The sequence below is a fragment of the Carassius gibelio genome, chromosome B16 (genome assembly GCF_023724105.1).
Source record: "Carassius gibelio isolate Cgi1373 ecotype wild population from Czech Republic chromosome B16, carGib1.2-hapl.c, whole genome shotgun sequence".
Classification (NCBI taxonomy): domain Eukaryota; kingdom Metazoa; phylum Chordata; class Actinopteri; order Cypriniformes; family Cyprinidae; genus Carassius; species Carassius gibelio.
Genome location: NC_068411.1, coordinates 13,263,793 through 13,283,056, shown reverse-complemented (window position 1 = coordinate 13,283,056; position 19,264 = coordinate 13,263,793). Strand labels below are relative to the sequence as shown.

At 37.1% G+C, this 19,264-nt stretch overlaps 1 protein-coding gene and 1 long non-coding RNA gene across 4 annotated transcripts in view; both read right to left on the bottom strand.

Annotated features, from left to right (window-relative positions):
* Positions 1 to 11,637, bottom strand: part of LOC127974404 (uncharacterized) — a 35,962-nt gene extending 24,325 nt beyond the window's left edge. The window contains exon 1 of the long non-coding RNA XR_008157288.1: positions 11,586 to 11,637. This is a non-coding gene — a long non-coding RNA (uncharacterized LOC127974404). The remainder of the gene's footprint in view (positions 1 to 11,585) is intronic.
* Positions 11,638 to 15,892: 4,255 nt separating this feature from the next.
* Positions 15,893 to 19,264, bottom strand: part of hdac9b (histone deacetylase 9b) — a 53,493-nt gene continuing 50,121 nt past the window's right edge. For all 3 annotated transcript variants that reach the window (XM_052578239.1, XM_052578237.1, XM_052578238.1), the window contains one exon: positions 15,893 to 17,934. In XM_052578239.1, coding sequence (XP_052434199.1) covers positions 17,602 to 17,934 — 333 coding nt within the window. In that variant the 3' untranslated portion in view covers positions 15,893 to 17,601. The remainder of the gene's footprint in view (positions 17,935 to 19,264) is intronic.

The window sequence follows — 19,264 nt, the reverse complement described above, 5'->3', positions numbered from 1 at the left end:
CCAAGGCGCATATAATGGCTGCTTTCCTTCATAATAAAGTCGGCATTAAAGTGCGCAAATTAGAGTAACCACGGCAACCAAATTAGAAGGCCAACTGCGCTCCGAACACTTTCGCGACTTCAAAAGGTCTGCGAGCTGCAGACTCCAGGGTCTGGAAGAGCCGGGCCTGGTTTAAATTAAGAAGCGACTTCCACACGCCTCACAAACGCATACTCAGGAGGAAAAGAAAAAATAATAAAAGGAAAACCAAAAAAGTGAGAAAGGTCCTGGGGAAAGCCTTGCTGCACCAGCTTTCTGGATTCTATTAGGGCCAATTATCTTATCTGTTTCATTTCAAAGGCTGACCCGGGGGGCTCAATGGCATTTCAATACTGTGTTCATAAACAGACTGCAGCCTGCCGACTGGGTCATTACAACACTCAGACCCCCTGCCTGGGGTGATCAAATATTTGTGCGCTTTTGTAAATAATGCTTACTCTTTTTTTGCCCCCATCCCCGACAGGAAACAAGGGTTCGGTTTTCGTGCGATTTATTTCGCTCGGCGAAGGAGACAGTTTATCTTTTGGACTTTTGACATCTGGTGCTTATACTAGTGCGCATGCATTTATTTCAATACATTATATTCTGTATATGTTTTATACACAAACAAATGTTTACTGCCTATCTTTCCCCAGTTGTTTCATAAATTAATTCAACCCTTTTTCTTCTGATTAGGTGAAAATTAGCAGACCTTCTTGGTTTCAGTCACCGTAATGGCTCCCAGTTCGTGCATCAAGTGTATCAGTGTAAGGAATGCAGTCCCTACACAAATCGATCAGTGCGATAATATAATATGACAGTTCAAAGTTTCCACCCAGTAGTTACGTAACACCCCTATGACTTACAGTGTGATTTTCCACCCATGCTATTCTCACTGCTTTGTTCTTAAACATGTGTCTCAGTAAGAATTTTATTTGCATGAATAGTGTATCTGATGAGTAAACAATAAATGGTATGATATATCGCTAAAGTGGTAGTAGACGGTATGATATAATCTACTGTTACAAAAATTTAATTATGGTTCCATGCATGAAAAAGTTAAGTAAAAAGTAAAACTAGTTTTCTCGAAAGGAACATTAATTTGTTAATTTATATAAAAAAACAACATTAAAGATGCAGTATATACATATAATGGCCTCAATACATTGCATTTTATTATGAAATTTTGAATTTAAATTGATTTTGATGTTATTTTGAACCACAAGGTCAATTGTTTCGGTATCATAATGGGGGAAAAACCCTCATTAAAAGACAGACAATATCTGGGGAAAACATTTCAGTATAGTATTTTATTATTTCTTCTTATTAAAAATATGATATGTATGAATTAATCTTCATATTTGAAAAATGCCTTAAAAATATATTTATTTTAATTATTACATTTTCACTTAAATAATGATTAAACGGAAATAACTAAAGTTGGCGAATATGTTATTACTTTTTACTTCATGGTCACACCGAAGTGCATTTTAGAAATCATTCAGCTGAAACTTTTCTTGAAAATTGTATTAAAGTATTACATTTCCCCCTGAAACTGAATAAAACCAACATGAATACAGAGAGTGTTTCTTGGCACAGGTGTTTTAAACTAGAACATTTTCGTTTTCATTATTATAGACACACTATTTATCACTTTACCCACATACAATGATTCTTTGTTCACACAAACACACACACACACACACACACACACACACACACACACACACACACACACACAGAGAGAGAGAGAGAGAGAGAGCAATGAAACAATCTACATCAAAAATATTACTTTATCAAAAGGCTGGCAATGCAGTAAGTACTGGACATAAAAACAGCAAGTGCTTAAGCTGTGCCAAGATATTTACCTTAAGGTAGCAACAGACCACCTGCACAAGCAAAATCTGAATAATTCAAATCTGGGTTCAGAGAAACATCATCCCAGAAATAATACAGACTGGTCATGCTCTCTGGCCAGCATCATCAAACATCACATCAAGCAGAGGCCCAAGTCATGGGCCCTGACAGGACCCCTCTCCAGCTCTGAGTGACACCCGGGTGTGGTGGGGTCCCGTAGGCCAATTTAGGTAATCATACAATTAAGCAGCTCCGTCACAGAACTTAAACAATGTAAGTCTAATCAGGCAGGAGCTCTGTAGTGATTGAACAGCGCTGGGGGGAAAGGGGGGAATGAAAGGGGTTTGGGACCTGGAGCCGAAATAGAGACCTGGCCTCATCACGGAGATCCTTGCCCCTGGAAGAGCCTCCCTTCATCATGGGCACACCAGGAAATGCAAAGGACGGCGGGGTCACCGCCGATTGGCCTGCTATGTGCCGTTGCCATGGCTACCATCCCTGGGGCCAATGAAAACAGATGACAGGAACAATAATATGAGATGTAATCACCAAGGTCAGTCGCCTTCACTCCAGTCCACCTCACCCTCCAGTCTGAACAAACCCATCGAACACTGCCATTTTCCAGCATGAGTTTTCTGTTGCTCACAGATTCAGTATGAGTTCATACTCCAAGATCCCTGCCCTAACTTTTATATTTATACCTCTTTGTTGCATAATTTAGCAATTTATAGCTAGCAAGCAAAGTCTGCAAACCTCAACTTAAAGGCATGCAAACTGCACTCAAAAATATTTCAGTCTATATTTAAGATCTAACATTCAGTTTTAGGACCCATTTACATGACAAAAGTCGTCTTTAAAAGGAATGCATATGAAGTAGTTCATTGAAATATAAACTAAGAAAACGAAATGCATATGTTTTTAACAATACAATGTTGAAATGTGCTTTAATTTTGTACTCGGCAAACGTACGCATATTTAAATAAATCAAATTTAAAGTTTCAACTCTAAACTCATTTTGGTAACACTTTAGAATAGGGAACAATTATTCACTAACTACAACTTTTCCCTCAATAAATTTCTAATTTGCTGCTTATTAATAGTTGTTCAATTTAGGTATTAGGTAGGATTAGGAACATAGAATAAGGTAATGTAGAATAAGGTATTAATATGTGCTTTATTAGTACTAATAAATGGCTAATATTCTAGTAATATGCATGCTAATATGCAACTAGTTAAGAGACCCTAAAATAAAGTGTTTCTCTATTTATTTTTGTAATATTGCTTGGATGGTTTAAGGCAAAATGGATTTAAGATGTAAAAAATTTTCATATTTAGAGCATATATTGCCATAAATTCACTAATATGATGCATATTCAAACGTATAGTCTTCACCCAACACCCCAGGTCATACCGATTAAAGATTTCAATAACAGACCCCCTCTTAAAGCACCCAACATTAAAATATATTACAATCATTTTACTTTTATTTTGTCATGCTGCCAACGTACCTTGAATTACTGTACAGTTTTTCTGAGCATTGTTTTAGTCTTGAAAAACTTATGTCAGAGCTGCAGGGCTAGATCTTTTATCACTTGCCAAAAAGAACGAGGGCAAATAATTGCATCCAGATGTGAGGCGTTCTCATTGATAGCAGCCTTCATTTCCTGCCTCTGCTTTTTCAGGCAACCCATTACACCTCAGAGGGAACTGCTGTTAAAATATACCGTCATCTTGTAAATCAACACTAACTTTGGGCAAGTGTCATTTAGGAACATCTAAACACATCTCCAGGTCTGTTATGTTTCACAGCGAGTTTTGTGAGAGTTTTTGAGTGTGCTGTTTACTATCAGTCATGTGTGTTATCGATCTGTCATATCATCAGGATGTGCTAATCAGAGCTCATTAGTTACAGCTGAGTAATTAGTTGGGTTTGCTGAACAAAGATCTGGAAGCTCATCATGCCCCATTGGCATCATCAACAGCTGATGAAATGAAGGATGTATTTTTCCTTCGCATCACCTTAGTTCTTTGGTTCTTGGACATTTGGAAGTATGCATTTGAATGCAAATGCATGCTGAGTTTGTTTCTAAAATTAAACTGACTGATAATTTAACGCTCCTTTTTTGAAACTCGCTGTTGCAATTTTTTTAATTGCCATAAATTTTTAGGCGATACATCTTCTGCTAATGGTTTTGCTAATAAAAGGAGTGCATTAGTGAGGCTTTTGTTCACAATAAAATTTTTAAAAAAAATTGTAAAAGAAATCCAAAAAGGGAACCTTGATTTTGGGTTACTTTAAAGACCTTTCAGTAAACTGTTTCTTAAAAAAAAAAAAAAAAAAAAAACATTCCTTTCCTGAAGGACATTTATATTAATCTAAAGAACCATTTCCCACAAACAAACCTTTTGTGCAATGATGAGTTTCCATGAATGGAAAAAGATTATAGATGCAACTAAAGAACCTTCATCATTAAGACTGTAGATATATTCCTGACCCAAACCTGGTCATACTGATCAAGAATAGTCCTTTCTGGAAGCTTTTCATTGCAATCATTTTACATTTATCGATTCATGCAGCTTATCAGAACTACATGGATTTGTTTTGAGTTTATCTGAAATTGTATACCATAAAAGTTGTAAATTGGCCTGTTCTTAACAGAAAGTTCTATGGAGAACTTTTGGACCAAATGCCAAAATGACACTTTTTGGAGTTTGGCACAAGCTGTATGATGATTATATAGACATGCTTCAGAGGACAAAATACAGGTTTCTAATGGCATTTAGGAAGGAAATATAAAATTATATAACATCCTTTAATATAACTCAAACCCCAAATTAAAAGCATCAAATTTGTGTTCAAAAACATCAATCTGATTTCCATTTTTTTTTTTTTTTCTTAAAAAATAAACAGCCCAGGGGCAAAATTCCATCTCAGACTGATGTCTGGATTGTTTGCAAGCAAAAGTAAACAATACAGTGGGGTTGCCTATTGACTCAGATGTCGTGTTTAGACTGTGATTAGTCTTCACGAAATGAGAATTCCTGACAGAGGTTCTGAGACGGCATGGCATGATAAAATAAACGGAGAACTGCGCCGTTTCAAGGCGAGCTCCACAGACCATAAACTTTCAAATCCATAACCTGGCCCCCGCGCTCATTGTCTAAACGGGTGGTCGCCCACCTCTCGTTTTTCGTCCCCCTCATTTTCAACTTTTTAGGGTGTATACATACTCTCCATCTTTTCACCTCCTTTGCTTATTTCCTCCTCTTTCCTCACTCTCTTTCTCCCTTCACACCTCGTCTCTCCCTCATCTTTCACCATCTATCTGGCCTGTATTTGTGTTGCAGCTTCCTGCTTCTCTCCCACCCACTGTGTGGAGGGGCCGGGAGCTTACCTTCCCTGCGTGACACAACTTTTGGCTGCGCACAGGGAGATGGTGGAGCATGCTTTACTTCTAACTGTGTCACCATCCACCTGAGCAAACACTTTCTGGCGTTACAAGGAAGAGAGCCAGAGGAATGAAAGCGAGAGAGTGACCTGTCAGGGGACTATCGGTGGAGGCCTGGCATTGGTGCAGCCCATATATCCAAACATTAGTCTTGTGCCGGGCCCAGCTGAGATCTCCTTCTAGACATGGTTCTGCCTAGACTTCTCTTTCTTTTCTTCTTTCCTTTGTATTTTCTTGTGAGGGGCTCCCTCCAACAGAAACACATACTTGTCATGCCTCACTGCTGTCCCTTGTTTGTATTTCACATTACAAACAGCATTACGTTTGCAGGACTCAAGGCTGGCCAACACACACTAGTCAGATTGTCAGGCCCAATGGTACGTTCAGTTGGAACCCAAAAATCCCGGTTAGTGCTGAAGGGGATGATAAAAGACTTGGCATAAAACGGCTTGCACTTAAGAGCAATGTTGGAAGCAATGTTGGAAGGCTACTTGAAACTATAGCTTCCTGAGGTACAAACTACTTGTGATTTAAAGTAGCTGTCAAGTAGTTGTTAACTAAAAAGTAGCTAACTGAACGTCTCATCTATAGAGTAGATGTGAACTAGAATTGACCAAACTATTTGGTGGATCCATAGGTGGCTATAGACTTAAAAGTTGAGCTGCTGCTTTCAAGCTCTACATAGGTGAAAACAACGGAAAAAACAACTGATGAAGAAGGTGGAGAATACACGAACAGATATGCAAGGAGGTCAGTTGTGTTGTATTTATTAGTGAGAAACTTAAAATCGACTGATTTATCATAAACTGTTGGGGAAATTAGCTTGGCAGGAAAGCTAGATTATTACAAAAACTGCATAACTATTTGCACAATGGAAAATGTAGCTACATTAGCAGCACTTCTACATCTAGTTAGTAATAACACCATCTCCAAACTTTTTTTATAAAATAAATATATACAACGGAGTAGTATAATTGTGTGAATGTCTTCAAATGAGGTTTTCTTCATGCAAAATGAAATCTTCCACTAATACATCACCAAATTCCTTAGAAGCCAGTGTTGTTGATGTTAGATATGCCTCTTCAAGGCGTTTTACTTAAGACCTTTGCAGAGGGGCTATAAAAAGTATTTTGCTGACAGCCATCAAACAAGCAATAATATGATTCCTCTGTCAGTCTTTCTTGGCAGATACCAGCATTTTATTAAAACCAGTACATTGTCTTTCTGTTGATCCTTTTTTTCATCTTTTGCCAATTCTTGCTATAGAGGCTGTCACTTTGCCATACCTCAGAAGAACAGAGCCCGTCTGTCAAAACAGCTCATCTCTAGCAGCCGCGGAACATTATGTATTATGGAAAAGAACTCATTATAACTCAAAATAATGACAGTCAAAAATGTCTGTCAGAAAAACACAGTGTCAGAAATGAAAAATCCATTTCTTTCTTCCATGGGACATAAGCGGAGATGTTTATGTTGATGCTGCTCTTTTCCATACAGTGAAGGTAAATGGCAACCAGGAGCTGTTAAAATCCAAAAAGTACCATAAAAAACATTGGTTCTTGTATGTTAAAGGGATAGTTTAATAGTTTTAACTATTTAAAAGAACATCTGAACATCAGTTCATAAATAAAAAATGGTGCAAAACTAAGTGCAAATAGCCCACTTTATCACCCACCAACATGTGATATGATTATACGTAATATGATATTTGAACAGGTTCAGTGGTTTAGATGATAAAGCACCTGCCTGGTCGCGATAGACCCCGGTTCGAATCCAACACTTAGTGTAAATAGCATTGCTAAGATAATAATGTTTATATTATACTGTTTAATAATATTTTTAAAATAACGTAAATAGCATCTAACTAAGATTAATAAATGCATCAGAAGTATTGTTCATGTTAAATAAAGAAGTAAAAAAAAAATACTATTGAAACCTTATTGTAAAGTGTTTTCAACACTATTTTTTAAATTGTTTCTGCCTTATAAATAAATGTGAAAATTCATAAACACTATTAAATGTATAATTAGTTAAATATTAAATAAAATTTAATTAATGTTAATCAAATACAAAACAACTGCCTCCTCATTTTAAAACCCCACCGCACACCACTGCTTACTTCCTTTCTGGGCCTTATGTGTCAGTTGCATTGCTGTCTATGCAGGGTCAGAATGCTCTCGGATTTCATCAAAAATATCAATTTCTGTTTCGAAAATTTGGAGGGTTTGAAACTAATGACAGAATGTTCATTTTTGGGTAAACTACTGCTTTAAATTGCACAAATGTAACTGGAGAGCTTGGTAAATAATTCATTAAATGTAAATTTTTGATGGTACTTGACAAACCCTGGTTACCCTAAAAGCAGCATGAACATTCTGCCCAACATTTCCTTTTGCAATCTATAGGCAGGAAATCAGGCTGAAATGACATGGGGGTGAGACACAAATTTAATTTGGGGATAAATTATTCTTTTAATTATGCTACTTAAATGGTAAAAAGTTACAATTCCATTTCATTCTCAGGCTTTTCAATCTTGTCCCAGGGTAGAGGTTCATTGCTCATTCAAACAAAAATTACAGTGTCCCAAGCATTTACTAAGGCCCCCACCAAAAAAGCAAAAGAAAACACAGTGCCTTCCCTCAGCACAGAACAAGATCCCAAGCAATCTGTTATCAATTTGAGGCCATGTATCTAGGGAAAAGCACGATTCTGTCCAAGATATAAACGATAACAAACGTGCTTGAGGTCTTTTGAAGTTACGGTGACAACATTCTCTGAACAACAGACATAAAAAAAATGGAAAAACCTCCAAGATTTCCAAGCCTTCGTTTTTTTCCTCAGGTGAAAGTTTAAGCATGGGGGTGGAGGTGGAAATTGGGAGACTATTTTTAGTGTGTAGGCTGCCCTTTCTGCGCATTTTCCGCAGAGATTGCATTCAGTAAATGGAGAAAACATCTGCCACTCAGTAAATCAGTAAATCCTCCTTAAGGACTTCAACAAATCTTAACACCTCCTTTATTTTTCTTGGCAATGGTCTGTCGGGGTTTTTTTTTTTTTTTTGTAAAGCTGTGGACTTCCATAAATGTTACAATTTAAATAACTAATATTTGGAGGCCTGTGGATAATAAAATCATTCCCCATCTGCCAAAGTACCAGAACACAACCAGCGACGGCAGGCATGTGTTGGCAGTGTCATGTGTGACACTTCAGGCATTCAGCCGGCATGCCTATGAGGCCTAAGCAAAATTCCAATCAGAAGAATGTCAGTCTCTCCATTCATATGAATGAGACCCCCAGTAGTTCTCTGATTATGCAGAGGGCAGCTGTGGAAGAAAGCACCTGTTTCCTTGCCAATTCCCAAAGTTCTTGGCATTAGGTAAAATTTTTCATGGCAGAGTCCCCTCAGGCCATATGAGTTGGCGCTGCCAGCTGAGTTTCAAAATGTAAATAAGGACTAGTGTTAACTGCAGTACACTGAGAACTGTGGCATCCAACGACTCAAATCAGTTGATCCCCGTTAATAAAGAGTGATTTCCCAGCATGTTACGACTGGCATGCCATCGCCATCCTCACCAGAGCCTGTTCCTGTCAGGATGGCTGTGTTAGCTACATATCACCCCAGCTGATGAACTACTTAGCATTCATAGCGACAAACTACACTACTGTTCAAAAGACTGATGTCAGTATTATTATTTGATTTTTTTTCTACAAAAAAATTCAATTAATAAAGTAATACTTTTACAGTAATGATGCATTAAATTAGTTAAAAGTGACTTCACCATCACAGGAACAAATAACATTTGATATGTAAACAGGGATAGTTCACTCAAAAAGGAAATTTCTGTCATTAATTACTAACCCTCATGTCGTTCCAAATCTGTAAGACCTTAATGAAATCCGAGAGCTTTATCACCCTGCATCGACAGCAACAGAACAATCACGTTCAAGGCCTAGAAAGGTAGTAAGCACATTTTTCTTTGCACACAAAAACTATTCTTGTAGCTTCATAAAATTAAGATTGAACCACTGATTTCACATGGACTATTATAATGATGTCCATACTACCTTTCTGGGCCTTGAACGTGGACCCCTTGATGGTGGATCAGAGAGCTCTTGGATTTCATCAAAAATACCTTAATTTGTGTTCTGATTGAAGATAAACAGTCTTAAGGGTTTGGAAAAAGATGAGGGTGAATTTGCGGTATTATAGCCTTGGTGAGCATAAGAGACTTCTTTCAAAAACATTTGAAAAAGTTACAAACCCCTAACTTCAGACTTATAAACAACACATATCTGGAATGGCAGCTGACAGAATGTTTCTAATCTGTTGTTTGGTGCGAGATTGCTGTATTTTGCGCTTGCGGCAGAAAACACCAGGAGGCAGCCTTTTAAAACAGTTTTCAGCTCATTTAACCAAGGGTGTTGGGCAGATGGTGGTGGCAGGGGTACTTAGTCAGCTCTGTTAATTCATGTAACAGATGTGAACTCGTTACTCACACTGTTTTGAAAGCAGTGGTGCTGTGAAGTAAAAGCTTCGGCATCCAGGTACAGACTTGTGGTAGGCCTCATCATGCTGTAATGGAGGCCTGCCAGTTCTAATGTCGCAAAATCTAACTAGGTAACGATCAGAAAACCTCGGAAATAAGAGCTTATTTCGTTATATAATCATATTAACTTGGAGGAAATGTCAAAGACCATACAGGACAGAGTGGGAATTGTTACACAAGCAAGTTCTCTCAAGGGGAATATCTCCGTAAATTAAAGATTGTAGGTCAAAAGTCAAATTATAGAAATGCAACACCTCATTTACATAATCAATTAGCATTTTTGTTGGCCAAAACAACTTTACACTTCAGCTTTTAAACGAATCATTTGTCCTTCAGAAAAAGTAAGAAAAGTCTAATCAATATAAACTTTCATTTAAAAAAAAAAGTGCTCTAAAAAATATTTACTGCAATAAAAATTATAAGTAACCGAAATGAATTAACCCTATAAATCTCTATCTGACAAATTTTTGTGCTGCCATACTGTTAGCTCATGAAGATAGAAATCCTGTTAAAAACACTTACCAAAAGTTGTGAAGCAGATACGTAAATGCATCGCCTTGTTTTTTTTGTTTTTTTTAAAGCAGACCATTTTTTTTCTAGAAAAAGTGGCAAGAAAAAATGTCTAAATTATTCATTAATTACATTCTACCTAAATAACATGGTTCACTGTTATTAACATCAAGGTCAGGAACATAAGCTCATAACCACAGAGGGGAAAGCATTATATGCTTGGCTGTACGCAAAAGCAACTTAATGTGCACCATAGGTGTAAGAAAAAACAGTTTTGACCGGAAATATTTATGTGGAGTTTGGCTCTAATAGATTTATATTGCACCCTTGAATTGATGTCCAGCTATTTCAGCAGTGCACTAAAAATAAATCTCTCTGCCAACTTTGCCCTACTGAGTGAGACCTGCAACATTTAATATAAGCTTCAGCCCGAGGCAGGAGAACGTGAACTTTACAGTGACTTTTATGGTACCCAAGACTCATGCAGTGACTTCAAGAACAACGTATAACACTGGCCCCACTGGTTACTCCTACCAACTGTGTGATGACATTATTTACACAGCTCGAGAGAGAGAGAATTATGGTAGTAGTGACAGTAATAGTGTTTTGGACCTGTGTTTCATTTTTAAAGAGTAAGGTTGCTGCACTGCATGCCTGAGTTATCTGCCTTATCTTCCAAATGTTCTCCTCAGAGAGAAGTCACTGACATATGTTGGATAATGAACACTTTTCTCTCTGCAGAAGATGAAGGGAGTCATATAGGAACTTGTCATTGTCCTCCTGATGTAGAAAATTGCTGTGAAAAGGTCTGTGCTATTGCCAAATCATTGCGCAAATGCAACCAAATCTGACAAGTCCATTCATCATATTCCAACCAATACAGTTCCAAAACATTAGGGCCAGAAATGTTTTTATGCTCTCTCCCTCTCTCTCTCTCTCTCTGTGTGTGTGTGTGTGTGTGTGTGTGTGTGTGTGTGTGCGTCTGGTAGCACTGTGAGATTATTTACATGAACAAGTTTGTCTATCAGCCTTAACGTTTCTATAATATATCACACTGTAACACTGCAGGGCTCAAGAATGCAACTAATTGTTCAAAATGCTACAAAATATGCACATTTGCCACACTTATTTAAAAATAAATTAGGAAACTTTGCGTAAATAATGCAAATTCATCATATATCATCGCCTGAAGTGTTATACTTACTTTGCGAGCCATTGTTTGTTGTTCCACTCACAGCGCGAGTACTCAGTATCCCATTCATCCTAATGAATCGGTTCTTTTTAATGAATCAGTCAAAAGGATTGACTACGCTGGGGAGTCTATGGGAGTAATCGGTATGTGTGTTTGAATCAGATTCACTCAGATAGCGACTCCCTCGCTGCTATCTCGAATCGCTGAATTGCGAGTCATTTTTACTTCAGTCTGATTTGAAATGAACCGGAAAACGTTCGTGAGAGTTATTTGTATATTTACTGATTGGTTGTTCAGATTGCAGTTGGAATCATAGACTGTATAAAAACATATATATATATATATATATATATATATATATATATATATATATATATATATATATATATATATATATATATATATATATATATATATAGTGTATATATATTGTAGTGTGAATCTACAATTCTCATTATCATGAAAATAAAGACAACTCTTTGAATGAGAAGGTGTGTCCAAACTTTCGGTCTGTACTGTGTATGTATGTATATATATATATATATATATATATATATATATATATATATATATATATATATATATATATATATATATATATATATATATATATATATATATATAATATAGAATAGGATTGAGAACCGCTACTTAAGAATATTGTTTTTGAAACTTGTGAATCCTTTTTAATCGTTAGAAGACAGAATCACGTTTCATATATGCACAGATTTTTATGAAGTCTGTTGTTAAAAGACAAAGGAGCTGCACTGAATAAACCTAAATACTTTTCAAAAACTACTGTATCTTTATTGCACAATTATATTATATTTTATAACTAAGTTATTTGACTGCTAAATCAAGACTCCCTAGATCTTTGTTTGTCTGAAGCCCAATGCTGTTACTCTGTTCATCTACAGAAACTACAGCACACCTGACAGGCTTATGCATGAGTATCATCTTCTATTATAACATACACTCAAAAACACCAACAAGACAGATCCCTCAAACAGAATTATAGTAGTATGATGATAAGTTCTGAAGTCAGAATGGAATGATTTCCATTTTTAATAGGCCACGATGTCTGCAGTCTCTCTGCTCCATGATCACACAGGCATTTAATGACAGGAGCTGGAAGCAGAATAAAACTCACGTCGCCAGCAGCAAGCAAAAATCACAGACTTAAGAGTCCTCCGGGTGCTGTTCCGCCTGGCGGTGCATTCAAGCAACGCTTACAAACATGTCCTGCCCAACTAAATCCAGAGGTCCCCAGCCAAAGGTCTGCTTTATGAGCCCTGGAGCACACACAGTCGGACTGGGAAGGCAGGCATATAAAAAAAGCCTGCCCATGCATATCAAAGTCTCATTTTCTTTCTCCTCATTCTCTCCTTTTCTTTTTTCTCTTTCTCTTCTAGACTCCCTCATACCCCACAGCGTAATGTAAAGGTCTCTTAGATGAGACTGTTTCTTCATCAGAACTGGAGAAATTTAGCATTACGTTACTTGATAACCAATGGATCCTTCACAGTGAATGGGTTCCACTAGAATGAAAGTCAAAACTGCTCATAAAAACATCACAATAATCCAAAAGCAAACAACATGTCTCCAGTCCATCAGTTAACATCTTGTGAAGTAAAAAGCTGTGAGATAGACTTATAATGGAGGAAGCATTATTATGGAGTACTGGTTAATTTTTTCATCAGAAGCAATGGTTTAAAATTAAAATGTCTTGGTGGGTTTAATTATTACAAAGACTTATTACTTATTCACAAGACTTTCATCAATAGACTGGAGTCATGTTGATTACTTATGGATTATTGCAATAGCTGTTTGGACTATCAGTCTGATGGCACCCATCCACTTCAGAGGATCCGCTGGTGAGCAATTACCCACAATGTTTGAAAAAACAAGAAATAATGTTTTTATACCATTTCAAACCAATTTAATCTTAAAATAAAATTCTTAGCTAGGACATTGGTGTTTCACTGAAAACCTTCCTTAGCCCTCATGGATAGGATTGAAGCCAGCTCCTCCCAGGGGAGCCCTTGTCCCGGGCCACTGGTCTTCCTCACCCTCACCTATCAGCCCAACCAATCTTCCTGTGAGATACAGCAGGTCCCGCACGCCGCCTGCTCTTTGAACGCCCCCTTCTCCATTCGCTTACCTCATTAAACATGACAAGGTAGATCAACGGTGTTGGAGTCACGATAACATGTTGGATGACGCTGGCCAGTGAGGCGACAACATTTCTGTAGGTCAAAGTTATGGCAGCGTTTCTACCTTTTCAATCATTAAGGGTGGGGACTGCAGTTCTCCCTAATAGCAAAGGGCGAGACAAGAGCTGGCTGTCCCAGTGTTTCACTCTCTCATTCTGGCTGCTTGCGATACACTGACGTCTACTGGATGAGGTCTTGACCATACAACGTGAAACGTTGCAAAACCACCAAATAGCTTTACATAATGGGTAATGATAACCCAGCACGAGCCACAACGTCCCCATCAAGCAGTTACCACTCTTATATTTTTCTTTGCAGATATATTATATGTCTCCTGATGAATCCAATGACAGAATTTCTCCATTGATGTAATGCCCATGATCTGTCAGTTAAGCAAAGCATAGTTTATTGCCAGTCAATCACAGTCAGCCAACTTGGAAGCAGCTGAACAATTGAACGGCACACCATGTACATTTGGTTTGACAGGCTGCAAAAATAACACCAACACCGGGCCCTAGAGAACAGGGCATGGACATGTCTCCAAAATAAATGATTCCACACCAGAGAGGAGCCTTTACAATTCACACTCCTTTTTTATTTGATATAAATTTGGATCCCGGGTGGGCGTTTTATAACTCTTTCTTGCTGTTTCCTTTACTGGCTGCCAGGACAGTCTCAGCAGTCTTGTATCACACCTTGAGTTTGGTCAAGCCAAATGAAAAGGACCGAACACACACACACACACACACTTCTAATTTCACCATCTCACTGGACTGTAGAGTGGACTGTAGACTGTCAGATACTAGGAATGCTCGACTTGACATTTTCTATTCATCACACCATAAAATGCTCCAAAACCCCATTCCATTTCATATCTTATTACTGTAAATCATTGCTATATTTATTAAGTTAGATGATGCATTCATACCTGGAAGTTAAACTGTTGAAACCTACTGGAGTGCTAAATAAATTAATATAAATCCTAATTTACTGTTTAATTATATTGAAAGAAGTGAATGGTAAAATACTTTCCCCTAATCCAGTTTAAAAGGATAGCTCGCCCAAAAATTCTGTCCTTAATTACTCACCCTCATGTTGTCCCAAACCCACAAAACCTTTGTTTATCTTAAGAACACAAATTAAGATATTTTTTAATGAAATCCAAAAGCTTCCTGACACAGATAGCAACACAGCTTCCACGTTCAGGATCCATAAAGGTAGAAAGGACATCGATAAAATAGTCCATGTGACATCAATGGGTCAACCTTAATTTTATACAATTACGAGAACAGATTTTGTGCGCAAAGAGGAATGCACACCCCTTTAACACTACGCCTTTCAGAACGAAATTAAGTGTAACAGAAAAATCCAAACTACTTGATGAATGCAACTTCTTTAATACCCAAAAACAAACTGAATAAACTGATTTTTTTTATTGTCTTCACGTCTTCAAAAGATTTCTGTTTGTTTGAGGAGGTACTAGCGGTTCATCAGCCAATGACATGAGGGATGTGTCCATCAACCCTGTTTGAGAAGTGCATTTATGTTTGCAAATCCATTTATCCAATATCCAATAATTATTTACATTCATGCATATACACATTTAATTATATTGATTAAATTTGATTACATTTTCAGAATATCTGTATTAAAGATAATTTATATTATATTATATCTATATTAATTATTAATTCTCACCCCACCTCTCCAGATTCAGACTGACTGAATAAAACAATCGCGACATGAGCTGGTGAAGCTGGATTGCAGGTTCAGACCAGGAACTGTCCGAGCTCCAGCTAAGCCTACCCTGCATAATTGGTTAAACTTGGCCTGGTCGCTTTAACCCAGGTTATATATCACCGTCTTGAAGTTCACTTTATCTTAACAGCTTTAATGCAGACTCGAGGAACCTCTCATGTTCACTTCAAAGCCCCGTTCCGAAAGCCTTCAAAGCCAGAGACAAAAACCTCTGTATCGCCTTCAGAATCAGAAGCCGGACTCTGTGGGAAAATGTGTTAAGAGAGCAACTGTATTTTATACTCCAATTCTGTTTATTAAGGAAATCCACTCCTTAAACACATCCAGTGAAAAGACTGTCCAGAGAAGTACAGGATGGAAAAGAACTTTATTTAAAAAAAGGTGATCTGTGACAGAAGGGAATGCGTACAGTTACAAACTAAATGTGACATTATATCCCTAGCGGACAGTTCTTATTCACATCCAGAACAGTGGAACAGACAACAGGAACGAAACAGGCCAGCTCAGGTTGACTCACAGGCTTTTTGTGGACGGAGTGACGGCTCACATCAATTAAACAGGTTTTCCTCTTTAAGTTGTTTTATTTGTATTTTTTTCAGAGGATCTCAGTCACAAAAACGAACAGTTTTACACCGAATGTTGGAAATCAAAATACAGGAAAGGTGGCTCACTAACAAAAAATGACAATAGTATGTTTCTTGAAACTATCACACGAGTTGATCCGAGCACTTCATGAAGAAAGACGGCCAACGACTTGCAACATTGCCTCAGGAGAGAACAGAATGATTACCTTTTTTTTTCTACCAAAGTAACATCAAGCCTGCATGTCGTGGTAAACACATCACGTGGGAATACAGAGGAAATGATTGGTTTTAAAAGGGGGCTCCCCCCGCCGTCTCCTCACTCACTTTGTAATTTGCCTCAACAGTAAATCAGAGCTCACTGCTGGGCTCTCTGACTTCAGCGTGGAGTTGTCCTCTCCCAGCATTCCTGCGCTCATGAATCATTCTGATTCCTGGCTTCCACCAGGCATTTCCTCTACAATTCTCTCCCTCTCAAAATTCAGCGAGGAGCAGAGCTGCTCACGATCCAGGGCAGCCTTCGATTTGGGCCACAGGAGAACAGGGAACACAGAATGACTTGCTCCAACTGTTAAAGGAATATTCTGGGTTTCGATACATGTTGAGCTCAATCAACAGTCATCACTCAACTTAATATCGATTACTAGAGCAGTGCAGGAAATGAATGAGGCCAATCTGTAACAATACCATTTTTAGAATCTAAAAAATATGAATTTAGTTTGAAAAATTGCTTAGTAATTTTTTCAGTGTAAAGTTTTATCAACTTCCATTGCACGACAACAGAATGTCTAAAACCCCAAAATGATGACAAGAACTTTACAGCTCAAATAATAGACAACTTTCAATAGAAAAAAAATATTTTATTAATTATTAATTAATTTTATTAATCAAAATATTGGTGCCCAATGAACCATTGTTTTATTTATTTTTTATTTGTGATTATCAGCATTATCCTATAAGTGCGGTTAACTGAGTTTAACTTCAGAATATTCCTTTTATTCTGTTGTTGTGTTGAGTTTCATGGTTACTGACCTGTTTCCCTACAATTTGGGATTCTCTCAGCAAACCGAGTTTTTTTTTTTTTTCATCATACAAATTTATAATAACATTCATAAAAAGCAAAGAAAGATCTATAAGAAATCCATAGTGCCATGGGAAATCACTGAAATATCCTACAAGACCTTCCAAGTTGTTGTTTCCCAAAGGCTGGGGAGAAAGTAGAAAGGATTTCTTAAATTATCATTTCAACAAACAATCAAAAACTGCTTCTTCGCATTTAAAAGACCAAGTTGGATAAATTCTCCTCTTATTCAATTATATACAAAACATACAACGTACAATACCGAGATCACGTCACAAGTTCACGAATGAGACCAGTTCTGAAGCTCCCAAAGCAATGGCTCTGTGTCGTGTAAGCATGTGGCGTGTATGTTAACCTGTGTCTTCATGTGTGAGTGTGAAGATGTATCTGTCGTTTCAGATCATGGCCTGGATCACCATCCTGCCTTTAACGTGGTGAATGTAGGGGCTCTGCTTGTCGGCCAGGCTCTGAGTAGCCATAGTCTCATCGTCACTGGCATCGGGCTCCTCTTTCACCCGGATGACTCCGCGGTGAGAGTCCAGTGGTTCGGTGGGTGAAGCAGAGGTGGTGCTGCGGCGGCTGTCCGGGCTGTGCTTCCTGGTGACGCCACCAGAGGGCGAGCTGTCCTCCTGCATGGTCTCCTCATGAACATCCTCTCCTTCTTCCTCCTCGGACTCCTGCAGGTGGATGTTCGGCTGACGAAGCTGCTCGATCGATTTCGAAAGCATCTACGGGAGAGAGAAACGTGATTTATTATTGGATGTTCAGAAGTGTTTCAGTGAATGAGCGACTTATTGTAACTGTGCCAATTCAGGCGACACAAACACTGTCATTCACCAGAATTGGAACTCATTCACAAGATGGAATAACAGCCAAACAGTGAACCTCATATAAATACATCATACATGAAGTAAATTTAGTCACTGTGTCCTGAAATTAGTCGAATACTTTTTATATCTCTCTCTAAAGCCTGTAAGCAGATGTAAAATTACACAGGTGCCCTATTTAGCGCAGATAAAACATTTAGTTATTAAACCAGGAAGCTAATCCCTGATTTCACAGTATTCATGACCTCATTTCTTTAAGAAATCATTTATTACTCCTAGCTACAAGAGTTTATGGTTACAGACCATCCAAAGAGAGATGATTTACTTGTTAATAATTAGTACAAAGTTGCTTCAAGTCAGATCACATAATTTTTATGGTCATCTATTAATTTATATATATATATATATATATATATATATATATATATATATATATATATATATATATATATATATATATATATATATATATATATATATATACACACATAAATGCAATTCATGAATAAGATTTGAATACATCTTTTGATGAGCATGTTTGAATTTCTTAAATAAAATGAATTTTTATATTTTGGGGGGCATAAAGTTAGAAATGCCAGAGTGATACAACTGCCCTATTATCACAATAAAGAAAAAAAGCTTAATTAAAATAATTAAATTCTTAAAAATAAATCCATAAATAGTTTGGAATAATTCAGTACTATTTCTCAGAAGAAGAAACAAATTAACTTCATTGTTTATTAATATATAAAAAATTAAAAAAATCTTTTAAGTAAACATGCAAAAAAAATACCAATATGAAATGATATCTTAATCTATAAATGTGTATCAAGGTTCAAATCTAGATAGATAGATATTTTTTTGTTCAAACTGTAAAATATCATGTGGTACAACCCCCCAAAAAACATACCCAAGGTTTTTTTTAATAATTATTTGTGTACACTCTTTTGTGTTGAAGGTGTAGGAAAAATATGTTTTAAGTGATGGTTTAACCACATGAGCTTTTTAGGATCAGTGAATATGAGACTTTTAATAGATTTCCAAATTCACATGACACCAACATAAACCCAAAGACTACATTTCTAAGAACCTGTGCTTTTTTATGCACTCTGCATTTCACATTTTTGTATTTAATCATGATTTGATAGTTTCACATGATTTAAATATGATAAACTAATGATTTAGCAACTTTCAAACTACAGGCATGCAATTATACCAGTCATCCGTGACC